This window comes from Ipomoea triloba, chromosome 2 (assembly GCF_003576645.1).
Source record: "Ipomoea triloba cultivar NCNSP0323 chromosome 2, ASM357664v1".
Classification (NCBI taxonomy): Eukaryota; Viridiplantae; Streptophyta; class Magnoliopsida; order Solanales; family Convolvulaceae; genus Ipomoea; species Ipomoea triloba.
Genome location: NC_044917.1, coordinates 8,910,390 through 8,931,778, shown reverse-complemented (window position 1 = coordinate 8,931,778; position 21,389 = coordinate 8,910,390). Strand labels below are relative to the sequence as shown.

General features: G+C 31.8%; 1 protein-coding gene across 5 annotated transcripts; it reads left to right on the top strand.

The window, feature by feature from the left end:
• The first annotated feature begins 7,078 nt into the window (after nt 1-7,078).
• LOC116009988 (calmodulin-binding protein 60 A-like) lies at nt 7,079-13,107 on the top strand. 5 transcript variants are annotated; one of them, XM_031249223.1, is made up of 8 exons: nt 7,079-7,124; nt 7,289-7,494; nt 8,305-8,383; nt 9,289-9,341; nt 9,456-9,946; nt 10,674-10,834; nt 11,771-11,980; nt 12,144-13,107. In XM_031249223.1, the coding sequence occupies exons 2-8, from the start codon at nt 7,397-7,399 to the stop codon at nt 12,684-12,686; spliced, it is 1,635 nt and encodes a 544-aa protein (XP_031105083.1). In that variant the 5' UTR covers nt 7,079-7,124; nt 7,289-7,396; the 3' UTR covers nt 12,687-13,107. The 5 variants fall into 5 exon arrangements, with proteins under 5 accessions (XP_031105083.1, XP_031105081.1, XP_031105082.1 ...); XM_031249221.1 differs by having other exon boundaries at nt 7,084-7,153; XM_031249222.1 differs by having other exon boundaries at nt 7,084-7,157.
• Nucleotides 13,108-21,389: the final 8,282 nt, after the last annotated feature.

Here is a 21,389-nt window from a genome sequence, read left to right as displayed (position 1 = left end):
CACGTGCCAAATTATATATGCATTCCTATAACACACACATATATTTTCAATATATCTTTTTTAATAATTGTGTGGTTAACTTGCAGTAATAACTTTATTCTCTACAATAGTGATTTTATAAGCTTACAACAGTTATTTAATGAACTACAATGATTTTATCAATATGAAGTAGTGAACGGTATGAATATGCAATAATATAGTGACTTTATAAATCTGCAAATTCATTAACAAATTTGTAAAAAAATATTAATAAGGTGTTATTTAAAATATCTATGTTAAATGTTTTTAAGTGATATATTTTTTACATAAACTTTATTTGTAAAAAAAAAAAAGAAAAATAGAAAAATAAATTTATGAACAAATATTACATTGTAACAAAGTCAGTAGTACTCAAAAAAAAAATAAAGAAAGAAATTAGAGATGACTTATTGACTTCACATGTTATTACATGCATTATGGTCCATGATATACCTATTGACTAATGTGCATCTATGGCATATGCGTCCGAGCTACTCCGGACGCAGATAGTCCAAAACTTCGGACGCAGGTGGCTGATTCTGTATTAGTGAATGCTAAAGCTTGTGGTACAATTTGGGTTCTTCTTAAACAACTTGGTGGCCGGCCGTCATATCAACTTGTGTGAAGGGAGTTCACGGATTCTATTATATGTTCAAACGGGAGCCTCAGAGTTGATTGGTAAATCAATGCTAATCCACATGGTATATGTTGTGTTATCACATGAACTAGTATTTTTACCCGGGCATTGCACATAATGAATTTGTTATAATATTTTAAAAATATTTAGATAGATATACAATTATATAAATTATAACAATGAATATTATATAATGCAATTGATGAAATAGGTTTGATTGATTATATTTTCTGATGTTATCATTGCTTGAATTTGAGCAAATAATTGCTCAATTACTTGTGTGATGCACAATAAAAAAAAAATCAATTCATAACATTCAATTAACATATTATGTGCTTATAAATAAATTGAAGACACATCATTTATTGTCTACAGACATATAATATTTTAATTACATGTGCTTAATTTATTAACTACAGACACATAATGTAATAAATTATAAATTAATTTTCTATTAAGTAATTTTATTTTATTAGTATATAAATTGTGCAAACTTATACAAATAACAAATATTTTATCATAATTTATATTTAATTTTTGTGTATTCTAAAATATGTTATGAAATATATTAAAGATGGAATGTTTTAATATACTGTTTCATATTATTTATTTGTTTTAATCTTATCCATTGATTAGATATTTTAAATAAAAAATACTTTTCTTTTATATTATATAACGATGCTTCAAGCATTCATTAGAAATTCACATGCATATTAAAATTTCTAGAAAATTCTCATACATATGTAATCTTTCAGCATTAATATGACTATCTATTGACTCGTGCGATGCACAGACAAATATTATATATATAAATTAAATGAAGTGTTGGTGTAAAAGAGAATTAAAATGAAGTGTTGGTGTAAAAAGAGAATAAGCACAAAATACAAATTATTAAAAACATCTTTGTAAACTACTTTAGTAGTAGAAGTACAACTAATTTGTGAATCATCGAAAACCAAAATCTTGAGGTCTGTATGGTTTACTTATTCTTGATGCAGCCGATATAATTGACCATGGACAAAAATTGATTTCCTTAGGATCAATCCAACATTCGACAAAGTTTACCAACAAAAATAAAATGAAAGATCATTTTATATATGGACTAAAATTAGTTATTATAAAAAATTATTAACGTAAATATAAAATATTTTTTACAAAACTTGAATAAGTCACCATGTGTACATAAAGTATTTTTTATTTTTTATTTTTTTAAAATTTCCCCTTTCGCAAAGCAATCTGTTAGGTTTCCGAGATGGCCTCACCGGCGGCGACCGCTCAGCCGCCGGAGGTTCAAGACCTACTCGAAAGGAACACTAAGAAGACGAAAAGAGACAGGAAATCAATGGAAGCTGCTGCGTTGTTGCCCTCCGTAGGAATGATCCAAGAAACGCCCCTCTCAACTGGGCTAAAATCACTGGATTCGTCCCAATGGCGAACTCCGGTTGAGACACCCAATCAAGCGTGGGGCCAAAAACTGCAGAGCGATTCAGCTGAGAAGGAAATAGTGTCTGAAGATGACGAAATGGATGAAGCCAAGAAAGATCCGAATTGCCCAGTGATTCTGGTTACCAAAGAGGAAAAAGAAAGACTGCGAAGGCCATGGCGACGCTCCCTAATCATAAAAGTCCTCGGAAGGAGAGTGAGCTATTCATACCTGCTGCAGAGACTCCAGCGAATGTGGAAAACAGATGCAAACTTCGAACTCATCGCCCTCCATTCTGACTATTTCTTGGCTAAATTTGAGTCGCTTAGAGACTATGAGTATGCCAAATATGATGGTCCTTGGATCATACTGGATCATTACTTAGTTGTTCAAGAATGGGAACCCAACTTCAACCCCAGGCGCAATAAGACAGACAAACTACTGGTATGGGTTAGATTTCCGGCATTACCGATTGAATACTTTGAGGAGGAATTCTTGATGAAGATTGGAAGAGAGATAGGTCGTCCGATCAAAGTTGATACTACTACAAGCCTGACTTCTATAGGAAAATTTGCAAGGTTATGTGTTGAAGTGGATATGACTAAACCACTGTTGTCGAAATTCACTCTAAATGAAGAGGTATGGCCGATCGAATACGAAGGTATTCATCTCGTTTGCTTTAATTGCGGCATGTATGGTCATAAGCAAGGACAATGTGGGGATGAGATGACTGAAGGTCGTAACACAGAGGAGGCAATGTCGATGGGTGAGCAGGAAAATCATCCCCCCGCTGAAACTGCTCGAAAAGATTTTCCACCAGTCAAAGAACCAAAGCAAGATTATAAAGAGAACTTTGGGTCTTGGATGTTGGTTGCAAGAAAGGGAAGAAGTGTTCAGCGGAGAGGAGGCATTCAGCCATCTGCTGGACACCGTAATACAGGTTCACACCAAGCCACACCAAATAATGGGGTATCGAGTCATCCGGAGACTAGCTCACGATTTGCAATACTGGATGGGTTACAGGAAGAAGTGACTGGCATTCCCCATACTGCCACTGACAAATCCAGGACAAACGTGAATGCTAGTTCATCCCTCTCGAGAATTCGTACCAACCATCATCCCTAGAGGGTGACAGACCAGTGGCAAAGGAATGTGTCTCCGAATTCCAACCCACATTTGGAGCATACAAGACAATACAAGTCGGCTGGTCGTGGGATATCTAGGGGCAGAGGCGGTCGCGGGGATGCTCCAAGGCGAGCCGCTGCCGAATCCGAACATACTGTGGTTAGGGGTTCAAACCGAGGTAAACAGATCATGAGTACAGTGGTCTACCACTCAAATGATGTACCAGAGTCCTCTCACATAGCATAACTTGAATATGGGTACAAGGAGGATCCACCTGATATTGCTAGAACTTTCACTAGCACAGTTGTTCCCTATGACGACGATATGGCTGATATTGAGCAATAGAATGGCACTGCTGGCCATGAGGCAGATAGCTGCATGCGCCATTAGGCGCTTTTCTCTTCTTTCTTTTTCTTATATCCATGATTTGCATGGAATTGTCAAGAAAAACATTTTGTCTCCTAGCTAAATGTTAGGTGCTGATGTCGCTGGGTATCCTAATTCCCAATGGCGCAATATCGTTGGTTATAGATAGCTTTTGTACATTACTTTCGGGTGTCCCCCTTCCATTAGAAATAAAAAAATATATATACCCTATCAACCTTTAAGAAGCAACCTTTAAGAAGTTGTGTTAGCGCCTACAAAAGGAAAAAAAATTGCATTTTGAAATTACAATCAAATCATGATAGGGAATTCAAGAATGTAGGGTATGCCGAATTTTGTTATCAACATGGGATCGGACATGGATTTTCTGTGCCAAAAACACCCCAACAAAATACTACAATAGAAAGAAATAATATGATATTACAAGATATGACAAGAGTGTTATCAATTCAAAGAAGTTGCCATAGTGTTTTTTGCCTGAAGTCGTCCATACAGCATGCCATGTGATAAATCATGTGTATCTATGCACAATCACTAAGATGGCACCTTATTATGAGATTTGGAAATGGAGAAAACTGAATGTCAAGTACTTCTACATCTTTGGCATCAAGTGTTACGTCTTGAATGATAGAGAATCGAAAAATAAATTTGAATAAAAAAATTGAGCTGCTCATGCGAGCAAATATTTGAACTTATACCATTTACTCCTCTACTAGAATATGTCATAGTAAGACAGTCTGAAGAACCAAACTAGAAGTAGGGTGGTCCTGACCCAAAGCCTGGCACATCAAACCCTGAATCATCTAATTTTTTCATAACATAGTCTGGTTCATAGGACTTTGTGAAACTGTCTGGAGATTATTTAAATGAAAGACAAATGAATATCCCTATTAGAAATTCAAAAGAACCATCCAATTGAAACTATTATTAGAAATCCCTCTACTGAAGTTTAAATAAAAAATAAACCTAGGAAGAATTATGTTGAATTGGCAAGATATCAGTGTTACATCTCAAGCTAAAGTAAATAATATCAAATATGCTTTAAGTGATGGAAGAGTTTATTACCGAAATGTCCCTCGACTATTGCGAAATTACCAATTTGGTTCTCGACAATTTTTCGTGCCCAATTAAGTCCCTCGACTTTGAAAATTTTAACCAATTTGGTCCCCCGTTTATTTTGTCGTTAAACATACGTTAAATCGGGACCAAATTGGTAATTTTGCTATAGTTAATTGACTAAATTGGCAATTAATTTTCACTAAAATGGTCCTTTGACTATAGAAAAAATACCAATTTGGTCCCTTGGGCCTTGACTATAGCAAAATTACCAATTTGGTCCTGATTGTAACGGATGTTTAACGGCAAAATAAACGGAAGACCAAATTGGTTAAAATTTTCAAAGTCGAAGGACTTAATTGGGCACGAAAAATTGTCGAGGACTAAATTGGTAATTTCACAATAGTCGAGGGACCATTTTGGTAATAAACTCTTGATGGAATTTTAAATTAAGGTCATGCAGGATGAATTACGACAATTTGATTGAAAAGCTATATTTATGGGATATGGTACCAAGATCGAAAGATGTAAACATCATAGCTTAATACAAACGGGCCAAGAAGCACTTGACAAACTTAGCTGAGTTGTGGGGCCTAAGGGAGGGTCCACGACTTGGTAAAGAATGAAGTTTTCGATAATTGGTTGTGGACTTGGACTTGGATCGGAAGTAGTGGTCAAGGTGATGAATGACAGCCATGACCTTAGTGGCTTTGCCATTACGCTCATCACTGATTGCAAATTCTTTGTCTCGGGGTTTGAGGAAGTGATCTTCACGCACGTTATGACGGAAAGAAATAGGTGTGCTGACTTCCTTGCCAATCTCGGCCAATCTGCGGACAGGGGGACGATAGTGCTTGAAGCTCCTCCGGAAGATATGTTGAGACTCCTGGTTGCTGATGCTAGCGGAGCAAGATTTAGACGAGTCATATAATTGCCGCATAGGGTGGTGGCGGTTCTCACAAAAAAAAAAAAAAAGAGGTTATTTGAGGAATATAGTTGTGGTCATATTTTGTCATTTAGTTGCATCTTAGTACATACCATATAACTAATGTAGTTGAATTCTATTGAAAAAAATTAAGAAAAAATATTGTCTCAATTGCACATATTTTAGTTGTTTAATGTTTTAAATTCAATGACTTCATTGTACAAAAGTAATAAGTTTAGTGACTTATTTGTTAATTTTTTCCCTTAACAAACGCCTTTATATTTAGTTGGTTCAAAAAATATAAATGATATAAGTATTCAAATGACACACACATATATATATATATATATAATTTAAAAACTAAGAAAAATTGAAAAACAAATTTGTTACTTGATTCATGGGACAACTTTCTCAATTGATAGGGAGGGAGAACTCTTCTCACTTGGTTTGTTGACGAATATGCTAACATTTTTAATTTAATTTTTATTTAATTATTATTATTTTATTATTATTATTATAATGAATATTTATTATCATTTATTAAATGTAAATTTGTTTAATTAATAAATTATTAGTATAAAGTATAAACACGTCTTATAAGATTTTTTATATTATGTTAATAATTAATCGTTAACAGTTAATTTTACAAAATGTTGCTCTACAAATAGTTAATAAATTCATTGATTAAAATTATTAATACAATCTACTAAATGTTAATTGCTAAATAATACCATCATTTAAATAAGAACCAAATATCTTATATCTTATTGTTATAAACTTACAAGTTACAAGTGTATTTATTATGAGAAAAGAATACTACACTATCCATACATTCAAATGGTAGAAAGAATTATGCTATTTTTTTCTTTCTAATTTTACTTTATGATGTTTGCCTATTAAAGTAATGATAAAAAAAAATTAGTCATTGATAATTTTTTATTTATTGACTTTTATGAATAAAGTTAGTCAACCAAATATAAAATATAAAAAGAAATAATCAAATATTACTGTGTAAAGAGATGAAAATTACGAAGTGAATATTTTTGGAGTAGAAATTAGAAATGAAATATAATAAATAAAAGATTTAAATGTCATACTGCTTCGAATATAATGATTTTGTCACATTTAGTTATAAATTTTCAAATTAACTATCCGTTGTTCTTTAACTTTCAAATTATCTATGGTCTAAATTTACGATCAATGGTTCTACAACTTTTTACTTTTAACCACACATGGTCTTTCAAAGGATTACAACGGGTTTATTTTAAAAATGGAAGGATCATTAGTGATTAATTTAGAAAAAAATATAATAATAACAATTTGAAAGTGAAAGAATCAAATAATCAATTTAAATGTCTAGGATTAAACGTGATAAAATTAGTATATTTGGACCACCAAGATGCATTTAAAAATGGTACGGAAGTTCAATTGTACTTTTCGTTTTCATGGTGGGCCAACGCGTTTTTGAGTGGTCCCACTTTTCCCTGTTCCATACCGGCTTCTCCGTTGAACTACCGAAAATTCAGTTCATATCTTTAGAGTATCGCCAAGCCAAGGTGCACGCCTCGTCCCTCTCCGTTGTCCAGTTTGTAATCTTCTCCTTAATTTCTCGTCTTTATATTTGTATCTATACACTCATAGAGAAGAAATCCCGAGAAAAAAAGATTCTGATAAGGTAATATATTGTTTGATCTTTTTGTCTCCTCAACCGCCGTTACAGCGATCAGCATTACTCCTCCTCGATGGTTGTTTTACTCCGTAGTGGAAGCAGTAGGGTTTCTGTTATTTGTGTTCGGACTGGAATTCCTGTGGTTTGAAGGTGTCGAGAATGTCACAGAAGCGGCAGAAGGGCGATGATTCTAAACCCCAGCAGGATTGTGGGACTTCCGATGACAAGCGCCGTCGGAAAATCCCCTCTCTCAAAAGGTTCTGATGCACCTATTTCCTTCTTCGTTTTTATAATTTTATTTTTAGCCTAGACTGTATCATATAATCCAGGTGTTGTATAGAATGGAATTTTTCTGTTAATTCTGGAATTCTAAATATGCTTATTTCATTATTTGAATGCACTTGAAGTCCTTTTGCTCTAGTAGGAGAGTCGGTGGATTTTTCCAAGGGTAATTTTGCTGCCTTTGTGATTTATGATGGAAATTTTAGGTAGTTTTCCTTTTTTATTTTAGTTTTAAGCTTTTAGGTTTTAGTATTACTACTAAGAACAATATTTAGACTATTTTACTCTGCAAAAAAGTGTAATGGCCAATCATATGTATTTTGATTTCGGAAATGGAACCCTGAGGATTGCTCTTAATTACTGCAAATGGAAGACACGAGTGTCCTGTTATTTTGCTGATGATTAAAATGGAAATTGCACTGAACAAGTTATATGAGGCTTATTGGTTTTCACTGCGCTGCTTGTGTAATATAAATTGCTGCTATATGTAATAACAATTGACGTAGTTTTGTACACACTTTGTAGCATTACTACTTTTCAAATTTCTTCTAAGGTATAGTGCTATAATTTCTATATGCAAGTATGTAACACACCCAAGTTCATAGAGGAGTTACTGGTTGCTGATGTTTGTATAAATCTTTTCTAGTATAATTATTTTATAAAATAACCAACTTTAAGTGTTGCTGACATGCTTTTTCTTGCCTGTTTTGGGGAGTACACTTTTGATATAAGGAATTAGAACTTAGGGCTTTTCCATGACTGACTATCATTTTGTATTTTTGTAGTGCGATATTGCAGGTTATTAATTTGCATAAAGTGCATAATTATATCGAGCCAGTTCTGGAGCCTTTGATTCGTAAAGTTGTAAGTTCATATTGCTAAATTTCGTTTTTGGTTTTAGCACTATATAGTATATTTGCTTTCCTTTGTTTCACTGTTTCAGCTAGCAATTGTTAGTCTTGGATGAATTGACTGATGCCAGATTTGTTAATTATTCAATGGCATGCATGAAAGTTCTTTAATATTTCCCCTGTTTCTGCGGCAAGTTTGTGAATTAGTCACAGCCTTGGAAGCAACACAGCTAAGAGTACTTTTTAGTTTGAGAAACAAGTGAAAATTTTATTTGAAGCTTTTTCCTTTTGAATATTGTTTGCAGTGCCTAATAAGAAGCTCTTTTGTGATATTTTTGAACAATGAGAAGTATCATAATATGTTAATATGATCTGACCATCAAATTAATGGTTGATAAGTTATTTTGTAGTTTGTATTCATATTTCATTCCTTTTTTATTTTTTATATTTTAAAGTGCTTCACATAACATTCTAATTTACATAGAATATTGCATGTGCTGTTTTTCCCGACATTTTAATACACCCTAATGACCATTGCTGATAAACTACTATTATTAAACTTTTATTGGAAAACATTAGTTAGAATTCAGAATGGATTCTTAAGGTAATAATAACTTTCTAATTCTTAATTTTGAGTGTTCTTTAAGTTTGCTTTGGTTGAATTGGTGTAGTCTGATGGCTTATTTAATGCTAACTACAATAACTGTAGCGACCTGCTGGTACACAAATGATTTGCTAATTACTACCTCCATTTACACCTATGTTATCTGTTATTTATGGATTTGACCGCATGCTATGAATTTTTAAAATATATATATATATATATATATATATATATATATATATATATATATATATATATATATATATATATAAAAATGAGGTATAAGAAATTTAGTTACTAACCTGAGCTTACAGGTACGAGAGGAAGTTGACTTGGCTTTGAGAAAGTACATGACCAACTTGAGGTGGTATGAGTTTTGACTCCTTGATTATAGAAATTGAGTTTTTCATTTGATCATTCATCATAAATATAAATTTTTTATTTTTGAAAGAAATTTTTACTGATTCCATGTTTTGTTTAGGAATTGTGAGAAAGATGTACACCTTTATGAAGTAAGAAGCCTAAAATTAATGTTCTTGAATGCTATCTCTCCTCCTGTATTCACTGGGGCTCGCATAGAAGGAGAAAATTGCTCAAGTTTGAAAGTTGCTTTGGTTGATGCTCTTACTGGGCAAACTGTGACAAGTGGTCCTGAATCTTCAGCAAAGGTGGAAATTTTAGCTCTTGAGGGCGATTTTGATGGCGGTGAAGGGGACAAATGGACTTTGGAAGAATTTACTAACAACATTGTCAGAGAGAGGGAAGGAAAGAAAGCTCTTCTTAGTGGAGATGCTTTTTTGAATCTCAAGCAAGGCATTGGTTTGGTTGGTGATATTTCCTTTAGTGATAATTCTAGCTGGACTAGAAGTCGTAAGTTTAGACTGGGGGTGAGACTTGTGGATAACTTTGATGGAATTAAAGTGAAAGAGGCAATATCTGAGTCCTTCATTGTTCGGGATCACCGCGGAGAATGTAAGCTCGAATTTAATTGTTTTTATTGTCAGCATAAATATTATATTAATAAATCACTGCATTATTTATGCATTGATTACTTTAATAACATGGTATCTACCATTGAATAATGATAGTGAGGACCTCTAACTCTGCTGAGTTTAAAAGTTTAGTAGTGATTTTGAAGTTGCTCTTTTTAGGCCTTAAGTAGAAAATACTAGTAAGTGTAGTTATGGCATAGTAGATAATTGATCTTGCATTTACTCACACCGTAATCTTTCTTGCTCTTCATCATCTCGCAATTAGACGTTCCTTGTATAGATGAAGTTGTCTTGCAATTTCCTTTTAGCATTACAGAGAACTTAGTTTTGCTAATGTTTTCTAATATATCTAGGTCAAGTGAGTTTTCATAGAGTAGCTTTTTATTTTCAGATAGCAGCTATTGGAGAGTAAGCACTTGTTATGAGGAGTTTAGTAAATTGATCAATTCTTTGTCTTTGAAAAGTTTGCCAGACAAATTTGTATTTGTTCAAAACTTTTGAGTGACTTTTGTTAAGAGAGTAGTTTGTTTTTTGGTCATTCATGTTACCGTAGCACATGTCAGAAAGCAGAAAGGAATAATTGCATAGAAGCTCCCAGCTGAAAAAGCTGGAAATGCTCCAAATTGAAGCGTTCTTAATAACTTCCTGAACAATTAATCACAATAAATTGTTTCGTGGAGCAATTTAATTCTCTGATTTGCTTGCAGTGTACAAGAAGCACTATCCGCCATCTCTCCTGGATGAAGTATGGAGGCTTGAAAAAATTAGTAAAGAAGGGGCATTTCATCGGCGCTTGAAGAAGGAAAGAGTCAACACAGTGAAAGATTTTTTAACCTTATTTTATCTTGAGCCTACAAGGCTACGGAAGGTAAGAAGTTATTGCATGTGCTTGCATTTTCAAAGAACTCATAAATCTTGCAAAACATTATTTGAAGGGAAAATTGTAATTTTTACCCCTCCATAATATGCCAATTATCAATGTCACCATTGAATTATTAGTGGTGTAAATATTGCCCCTCAATTTTAAAAAACAGTACATATATTGCCCCTCCCGTAACGAAGGAGGGGCAATATTTACACCACGGGAGGGGCAATATATGTATCGTTTTTGAAAATTGAGGGGCAATATTTACACCACTAATAATTCAGGGGTGACATTGATAATTGACATATTATGGAGGGGCATAAATTACAATTTTCCCTTATTTGAATTTAGTAGAAAATATAGATGTAAGATGATTGTCTTTGCATTGAAATTATACTTTCTTTCTCGGGCCCTATATATAAGAATGTCTAGAATCTACTCCCTCTGCCCCACTTTGTGTGTTGTTCAATTTATGAGGATTAACTCAAATCGTTTACAATTCAATCTTCATATTAATTAATTTTGTTTTTGTGCACTAAAACTTATATATTAGAAAATTCACAAAAAGTTATATATTAAATACAAAATGCAAATTTAACAACTACAAAAAGAGTTAAAGAAAACAAACAAACAAACAAACAAGAGTTGATTTGACTTTCAAATAATAAACATAATAGGTAAAATGGGAACAAAGAAGTAGTTACTAATGTTTGAATAGTGTTAATCTGAGGATACTGGAGAATGATGTTTAGTGTTGCTTCACAAGTCACATTTAGGTTTTGTTGAATTATTTGATTTTTTTGCTTTTCTAACATTCAAATCTTTACTGATATAATCAACCATGTTTTTGAGATTCTAAAATTTCATTATCCTTGAGAGTTAATTTTCATTTTCTGTTATCTTGTGTAGTATTTACTATATTTTCTAGAAATCTTGCAGATCCTTGGCACAGGAATGTCTGCTAAGATGTGGGAAATGACTGTGGAGCATGCCAGGACATGTGATGTCGACAAGCAATTGTATTCATACCACCCTTCTGGATCTGACCAAAAAAATGGTGTCATTTTTAATATCGTGGCACAAGTGATGGGGCTTCTTGTTGACTGTCAAAAATATGTTCCTGCAGACAAACTATCTGAGACTGAAAAGGCTCGTTTCTAACGTTATTGATTTTTATGTTCCTACTGTGCTTCTATTTCTAAAACCGTTTTACGTTTTGCTGTCTATCATCTTTTGCTCCGAAATGATCCATTGTTCTCTGCATATTCAGTTGAATCTAAGCCTGAGCCGATTCTATTGTAACTGTTTTCAGGTTGAAGCTCATAAGTTGACTATTTCTGCTTTCGGACACTGGGAAGATGTAAACTGTTTCAATGATGAGTCTGCAGAGTGTTCAAATGTCCCCACAATTCAATGCTCTACAAACTTGTCCGCAACTGTTAACTCTGCTTGCAGTGATATATTGACTTCACAAAAGGTTACCAGATTTGATGCTCAGCATTTTAGTGCTGCAATGCCCGATGCCATGTCATCCATGTATTCCCCTAGTGATTTGAGTAGCTTGGATGGTTATGGTTTTCATCAGTGTCTTGAAAATGCGGGTATTGATTTCGACCTACCACTGCGTTCCCCTGTCCAAGATATCAATTCCTTCATCCGTGATGCAGCAGATTCTATGATTGGGGATAGGTCTCTTCCATACTTCGACCATGATTACATTCAAACTCCCATCTTCGATCCACCAGAAGCCGATCTACATAGTGTCCCCGCCCAGAGGAGATGGAAAATATTGTTCAGTGTATTCAGAGCGGTTAGGAGAATGGTCGCGAATAAGGGGAAAGAAACATGTTCATAGTATGAAAGGAGGTATGGAATCAGTAGTTGCTGCCAATCATGATACAAATCAATAGTAGGAGGTTGGTTCTACAGGTGTTGTATATAGAAATGGTAGACAATCAGATTCTTTTAGGGAAAACTGTTTTTGGTTTTCCAATTACTAGCAATTAGTGGGTATACAAATAGGATCCTGTAAATGCATGCGATTCCTCTATCATCATGCTTCTTGCCAGCCGATTATGTTCATAAATTACAGTTTGCAATTAGAGGTTTTTTGAGGTTTTGATAATCTCTCTTTTTTATAGAGAAAGTGACAGTCCTTGAATTGTGGCATAAAAAAAATTGATGCTACTTTATAATTAGAATATGAACGAAGACAATGGGAAGAAGTAAAATGTTGCTAGTTGTAAGTAATAATATTCGCTATATTTTTTAGTTAACCTTGGAATTGAATGCTTTGTAGCCTGGTTTAAATATTTGCTATTTAATTTTGTTCTATCCATGCATATTTCAGAATTTGATTCCTTTCAATTCCGGCCATCAAAAGCTTCAATGTTTACATTGATTTCTTCTTCTTCTTCTTTTCTTTCTTTTCTTTTTTTTCTTTTTAGTTTGAATTTACTCAAGTTTTATTTGACAAATCTAGCTGAAAAATTAATTGAAAGTTCTTCTTCTTTTTTTTTTTTTCCTTTTCTTTTTTCATTTTAGTTTGAATTTACCAAAGTTTTATTTGACAAATCTAGCTGAAAAATTAATTGAAAGGTAAAAGTTAAAAAGATAGTAACTGAAGTTAAATGTGAAAAAGATAAATTAAAAAAGAGTTAGTTCCAGCCATGGTCCTTCGACTATGTTGATTTTTCAAAATTAGTCCTTGTCTTTTAATAGTTAAGTGTCTTTTTCGTCCAAATTAAAAGACAGACCAATTTTAGAAAATCAACATAGTCGGGAGACTATTGCTGGAATTAACTCATCCGTGCAAACACACACCCACATATAGTATTATATTAAATCATTCTATATCCTTAATTGAAAAGTAATTAGACGATAAAATATTAGAGTTGTAATATATTTTTAATAATTTTAGAGTTAATGTCATATATACGAGGCTCTGCGAGTATAGTAGTTTTATGTTTAGTCTTAAACTTTCAAGTTAACCACATGTGATTCTTTAACTTTCAAAATTTAAGTAGTCATGATCGTTCAACTTTCAAATTTTAATTAGTTGTGGTCCTTGTGGAATGATGACTTTGCCCTTACTTTACCTCTGAAAGGACGATTGATTAAAATTTAAAAGTTGAATGACCACAAGTGGTTAACTTAAAAATTTAGGACTAAACATGACAAAATCACTATACTTGGAGAACCCCAAATGGCATTAACTCATTTTTAGTAATAAATTTTTAAATATTTTTAAATTAGTATATATTTGTTTTCAACGAATTATATTTACAGAAAATTTTTGAAATATTTTTTTTCTATAAAATGTGTATTATTATAAGTAAATATATATGTGCAAAATTAATATAATACTAAGTAATTTTGAAATGATAATAATTATTATTAAGTAATAACACAATTATATCACTTATCATCTAATCTCTATTAATATATAATTTTGTAGTTAGAATGGAGAGGAGTTAGGGTTTCATGGGAATGTTTATATGGTGCGTGTCATTTTTGTAAAGTAATAAGGATGGTAGTAAAAAAACAATAATAAACTAATGAAAAGCTAATGATCTATTTTATTTTTGTAAAGTAATAAGGATGGTAGTAAAAAAACAATAATAAACTAATGAAAAGCTAATGATCTATTTTAAAATGCTATGTTTCAAAATAATCTATTTTCTAGAAAAATCTTCCAATCTTTTACCAAATTGAGTTGATTGATTATTAGTATATTAAAATAAGTTATAAGCTCTAAATTTTGCCAAATAAAAAGCTTTAGTTTTCCTTTGTAAGTTGAAAAAAAATTCAAAATGTAATTTCATGTAAACTTCATAAGTTTCAATTTTGCACATATCACTGTACATATTCAAAATTTGCTTGCTTAACGATTTTCTTTTATTGGGTTATTATTAATGGTCTGTAAATTATTAATTTTCTAGTATATTTTTTGTCCTAGATTTATATGTGACAATTTATTTTTAGTCTTTTTTTTTCCAAAACATCCTCATTTAATTTGGTCCTGATATTATTGTGGTTTGATCATTTTTGGTCCTCCATCAACAAAACTGTTTAAATTTCGTAAAATGCAAGGACATTTAAGTCTTTAATTATGAGTATTTTTAAAAAATATATATAGAGAGTCAACGCACTTTGTATAAAAAAGATTAAAATATCATTTTATTTAACGACATTTCAACGATTTTATTGTCGATGACAAAAAATGATAATGTCATAATAATACTAGGACCAAAGTGATTTCTAAAAAAGAATGTTGGACTAAAAGTGAATTGTCGCCTATAAATTTAGGACTAAAAAAGAATCGGAATTAATATTATTAATAATTTTTTTTTGAAGGTAAAGCGTAGCTTTTCCATTAATTCATAACATAAAACGTTTACATCAATGATCAATGAAATGGTAAACCATTCCTTACAGTCAGACATAGAAACAACTTTTCTAACTATGCTATAGAAAACTTGAATCGCAGACTGTTTCATAACTATGAAGCTATGTTCCTTCAGGGAAATTAAAGCTTCATCAAAGATTTGGGTCTTCGTCATCATTCTTTTTTGCTCGCCCAGGATAAGATCAACACTTGTCGAAACCAAACTAAACGATTTATTAATAATAGTCTGTGGATATGATTATTAATGCATTCAATTCCATGGATGGAGAATGAAAATGAATAGAAGGTTTCAAGGTAAAAGGATAAAAGAAAAGGGCCTTTTCTTTGGGTGGAGACTGAAGAGGTGAGGTTTGAGTGTCATGGCCTTTAATTTGAGGCTGCTAATTCACAATATGTGAACAGAATAAGACTATAGCTTTTAATAAGAGGGTGAGAATTCACTCCTTTCAAGTTGGTGATGATAAGATTTTAGTTTCTAATTGATCCACTATTGTCACATGGAAAATCAAGCACAAGTTTTCTCCAAAATGGGAAAGTCCCTGTATTATTCAAGAGGTGTATTTAGATGGTAAATATAAGTTCTATATTAAACATTTAATATAACTTGAGAAATTAAAATATTTTATATTTTATATTTGTGTCATGATTTATTTTCATTTTTTCTCTCTCTCACACACGTGCACGCGCGCACACACATATATAGAGAGGAGGTTATAACTAAGTAGAGTAAGATGGACACTTTTTTAAAAAATAATTTCTCCTGAATATATATAGTATGCCTCCTCTTTCAAAGTACACTAAAACTATTTTCATTTTTTTTCTAAGTGTTCTACTTTTTGTTTGTTTCTTTGTGAATGCTTTGTGTGCTTAGTTTTTACATAGTAAATCGTTGTATAGTAAGAAGCAACACTTTAATACTCATATATAGCACATTTAGAAGGAGGTGATTTTTTTTAAAGACAATTATATGTTACACAAGACTCAATTTTTTCCCTTCATGTAAATCACTACTAATATAAATGGATTTTAGAAATTAAATATTTTCTTAAATAACTATTGAATATAAAAAGAAAAATTATTATCATGTCAAAAGGTAATTATGAATTATGGATGATGCCAATGACCTTGTGGTCTAGTAGTACCCGATTGCACTCTCATGTGGAAGGGTGTGAGTTCAAGTCTTAGGTAGTAGAGGCGTTACTACTTTTTTGTGTGGATTTTAGGAAGAAAAAATCGATGCTATAGTTTTTAAACTAATGGAAATGCTAGTTTTTAGATGATTTTTTATATTGCAAATTTGGAATTTTGTAGGGCTCAACTGAAAAGAGAATAGGAGAAAAGGAAGTTGTATGTGATCCACGCATGTGTAGGAAACTTCTCGCCCAGGGCGGGTAAATACATGTTATTTATTTATTTTTTAAATTTCTTGTTAGATTCCTTTTTCTTTTTCTTCCCTTTGTTTTTTTTCTCCATCTTCTCTCTCCTAGTTAGCACCTCAAAATCACAAAAAACTCATTGCTATGGAGGATGCTTCTATCCATGAAATTGGATGACAAGCACTGTTGTAAAAATTGGCCTAGGCGCTAGGTACCCCTAGGCCGTTCCGCTTTCACTATTATTAGGCAGAAAAAAATTGGCTGTCTAGGCGGCCAAATCAGTCTACTCGGCCGACTAGGCGGCCAAATCGGCCTAGTCGGTCAAGTTGGCCGATTTCATCCCATTTTAACCGAGTTATTTCGATTTTGACCGGTCGTTGGAGTTTAAACTTTAAACCTTTAATTTCTTTTATTAGTTAATCCAATTTATTCATTGATTTTATAATCCTTTTTTTTTTGAAAAGTAATCCAATTTATTAATTACTCCATAATAATTATTCATTTATTTGATTTATTTCATACTTCATTAATTAATAATCATTATTACCAGATCCTTCTATACACCAGTAGTACACAATTCACAAATGATTAATAGAGATGCATAAATAAAATATGAACACGAATTTTATTAGTCAAAGCTGAAATTGATACGGTCATGCGAGATGCATAATGATTCATTAGTTATTTTTGATAGTTTGCTACTTTGAATCTTTTGTTGATTGAAGTATTTGAGTATTTCATATTTGTGTATTTTTATTTTTTAATATTGCTATGATGTTATGACTTATGAATTATCATTATTTCATTTATTAGGATGTGTTATTTGATTAAAGGTTGAAAACAGTCTCATTAAAATTATTAAATTGCAAGTCTGTACTTCATTTATTTTTTTGCCCGCTTAGACCGCTTAGGCTCTAGGCACTATCCAGACGCCCGCCTAGCGCCTAACGCCTAACGCCTACTGCAACCATGATGACAAGTCAATCAAATAAAGAAATATCATAAAAGAACTTATATAATAATTTAATTAAAAATGTAATAAAATAATATGTCAACGTGGTTTTGAAAAGAAAAACGTAGCAGTGTTTTTTTTTTTTTTTTGAAAGGGGTAGCAGTGTTTTTTTAATAAAGTATTTAAAAAAAAATGAAAAGGTAGAACAAAACTTCTTCGAAGTTGTATACTTGACTACTTGTATGGTGCGCCGAAATATTTAAAGGTCAATCACGTGCACCGTGCAGCCCAAGTAACCCACAACTTGTTAATAACAGAAACAATGAATAGAACAAATTATTTTCCTTATATTCCAACACATTAAAACGAGTAAATTCTTTTTACACTAGGCGTTATTTTTTTTTTTTTTGAAAACACACTAAGCGTTATTTAGAAAAAGGAAAAATGATTAGAAATATTTTTTGAAAAATGAATTATTTTTCAGAAAATAATTTTATTTTTAGTGTTTGGTTGCATTCTAAAAAATTATCTTGGTGTGTTTGGTTCAATTTTCGGAAATGAGTATAATTGTATAATTAAAAATTTTTAATTATTTCATTTAGAATATAAAAATATTTATAATAACATTAAATATAATTTTATTTATTTAAAAAAACACCATTGGTTTCCGGTGAAAACCAATAAACATTGGTTTCCGCTACGGAAACCAGACCTATGGTTTCTGCCGAAAACCTTGTTGTGTGTGCGGTGAAAATAACCATATTTTCTTCTATCAACGGAAAATGTTTTCTGTTGATTGCATTTTCTAGGCACATATGCGTGATCATTTTCCATGGTGCATACTTAGTCATTGAGTTATACGCGTAATCAGCTTTAACTCCTAAGTTATGCTTTTTAGTCCCTCTGGGACTATTTATGTCACCAATATATGTCACTTAATAAAGTGGTTGATTTAGTATTTCAGGTACTAAAGTGTTCACTTTAGCATAACTTAAAGAGTTAAAATGGCTACACATATAACTAAAAAACTAAGTTTGTATAACAATATGACACAATTTCATAACATAGTTAGCTTATCAGCCAATTTTGACTTATATGATCACTATTAGTTGTTTGACTTGATTTTTTTTTTTTTGAAGAAGTTGTTTGACTTGGTTAAAAAACCAATATACGTGCTTGATTAATTTTTTTTTGTAACAATTTATTATATTGCTCCAAAATGCTAGAATTCAAAAGTTTCTCAAAGCAGTTTTTTCGATCTACTTTTTTAGAAAGTCATTTTGCATGTTTACCAAGGCAAAAACTTGTGTGAGACCGTCTCACCATGAGACGGGTCGGGTTGGGTCGGGTCAATATGCAAATGTAACACTTATATGCACAAATGCCATACTTATATGCTCAAATGTAATACTAATCAGGAATAAAATTTTTGTTACTTATTAGGGTAAATGTAATACTTTTAAGGGAAAATACAATACTTTTACATTTCGATTTAAAAGTATTACATTTTTCCTCAAAAGTATTATATTTGCCCTTATAAGTGAGAGGCACTTGTCAACATTACTTATTATGAAAAATGTATTACTTTTTCTCTTTAAAGTAACAAAAATTGTATTTTTGATTAGTGTTATATTTGAGCATATAAGTATGAGATTTGCACATATAAGTATGACATTTGCATGGTGCTTTGACCCGACCCGACCCATCTCACGAATAAGGATCCGTGAGACGGTCTCACACAAGTGTGACCCGTTTATCAAACATCTTTTCTACAATCAGCTAATGTGATCAACTAGTCAAACTCACTAACCCAATTGACTATCACCTATTAACTCACAGCTATTTACCAAACACCCCCTATATATTTTTTCTTCAATGATAATCACAATTTCAATTTAAAAAAAACAAAAACTTTGCGCCCTATTAAAATTCTTTTTACTCAATCTCAATATCAATAAGTACGCTTTTATATATATATATATATATATATATATATACACACACACGTTTTTCACGCGCATTGCGTCAATAGAATAATGCATAATATTTATTCTAAATTTCTAATCATTTATGCACACATGTTTAGATTAGTTCAATAGATAATATTTGGGACGATAATATTTGGGACAACAACAGTTGATTTATTAAATGCTAAAAATGCATGCCATGGCAAATGAATGCAGCAGTAGAGCACCGTTGATTTGAACATATAGATATACATAAGTGGCGCTTCCATGAACAATTTAGTTGTTTCTTGAGCGATAGGATTATGTGCAAGATATAGATAGTGGCTGCTATCAAAGACATACTTGAAGATATCAGAAATTACTATATTAACGCGTGATGTGACTAAGTCGCAAGTACCGACTTGTGGTTTTGTTTTTTCCTATGAAACATCGTGGAATGCCAATTTACGCCGTCGTCCCTACCGGAAAGGGCGCCAGTTAAATTTTCTCGATCGGCAGTTGCCGTCTCTTCCTCTTTTTTTTTTTTTTTTTTTTTTGTCTCTCTCTCTCTCTCACCCTATTTTTGTCCCTTCAAACTCCCGAAAATGGTAACAAAACGTGTTATGTAAAATCCCACTTTCAATCCCAAATCAAGATTTTCCTTTCTTTAATTTGAATACCAAAGTGTCCAATCTTGAAGCATTTTAATTTGGCAAAAATTTATGCGGAATTGTCTCACGGATCCTTGACCATGAGAACATTTCACGAATCTTTGTATGTATGATGGATCGGATTATAGATAACTGAATGTGTATGTATCACTAGTATTATAATATTTATCATTAGTAGCAATCAAATTTACACTTACAATTTTACATGTAAGTATTACAATTTACTAATATGCATCTACTAAATCTAATAAGAGCCAATAAAATTAAATCTATAACAAGAAATATAAAATGTGGGTAATTAAAGCATGTGCTCCATCTCAACTAAAAGCCTAAGTTGATAGTTGCACTGCACATATTATATTTATGCTCACATGGGTCTTGTTGAAATAAATGGCTCATATCATTTTGATTTTAATATTTTTTTTTATTTTTTATACTTTATCCTCTATTATATCATTTACTTTTCATAAATACTCCAACATTCCGTCAGTAAACTTTAGTAACAGAATATTCCGTTAACAATTTATTGTTCTTAATTTACTCATTGATTTTCATAAAGAATGTCTTAGATTCGAACCCTATCCCAATTAGGGTTGGCATAATCATTGAGTATATACTATAAAAATGTTACTAGAATATATTAAAAAAATACATTATAAAATTTAACATGAACGTTGGTCAATTAATTAGCCATACAATAAACATAGCATTCAAAGTTGAGCATCAAAGATTACATATAAGGAACCTTGAAAATCATTTTCTTGCATTTTTTAAACAAATCTAGGTCAATTTTTTTTCTTTTTTTATTTAATTAATTAAACTTCTTTTGATTATACTTAGAACAAGACTCAATATATTAATTATGCTTTTGCATTATTGGTAATGATTTAAGTCATTATTATATTAATATTGTCGTCTGTATTTCTATGATGGTACAATTGTAAATTAGATTACAATTTTACATATATTGTACTATTATTTTATTATTGGACAAAATTGTTCTTACATCTAAAGTTTCATACCTGTCAAATTGTTCTTACGTCTTAAAGTTCCATACCTATATATATATGAGTAATGTTACCCATCCCTTTTAATCTCTCTCTTGACATAACACTTTTCTTTTAATGATTTAGTCTTTAGTAATAAATTAGTGGGATCCCAAGTCATGACGGGGGAGAGGGGGGGGGGGGGGGCAAAGCATATAT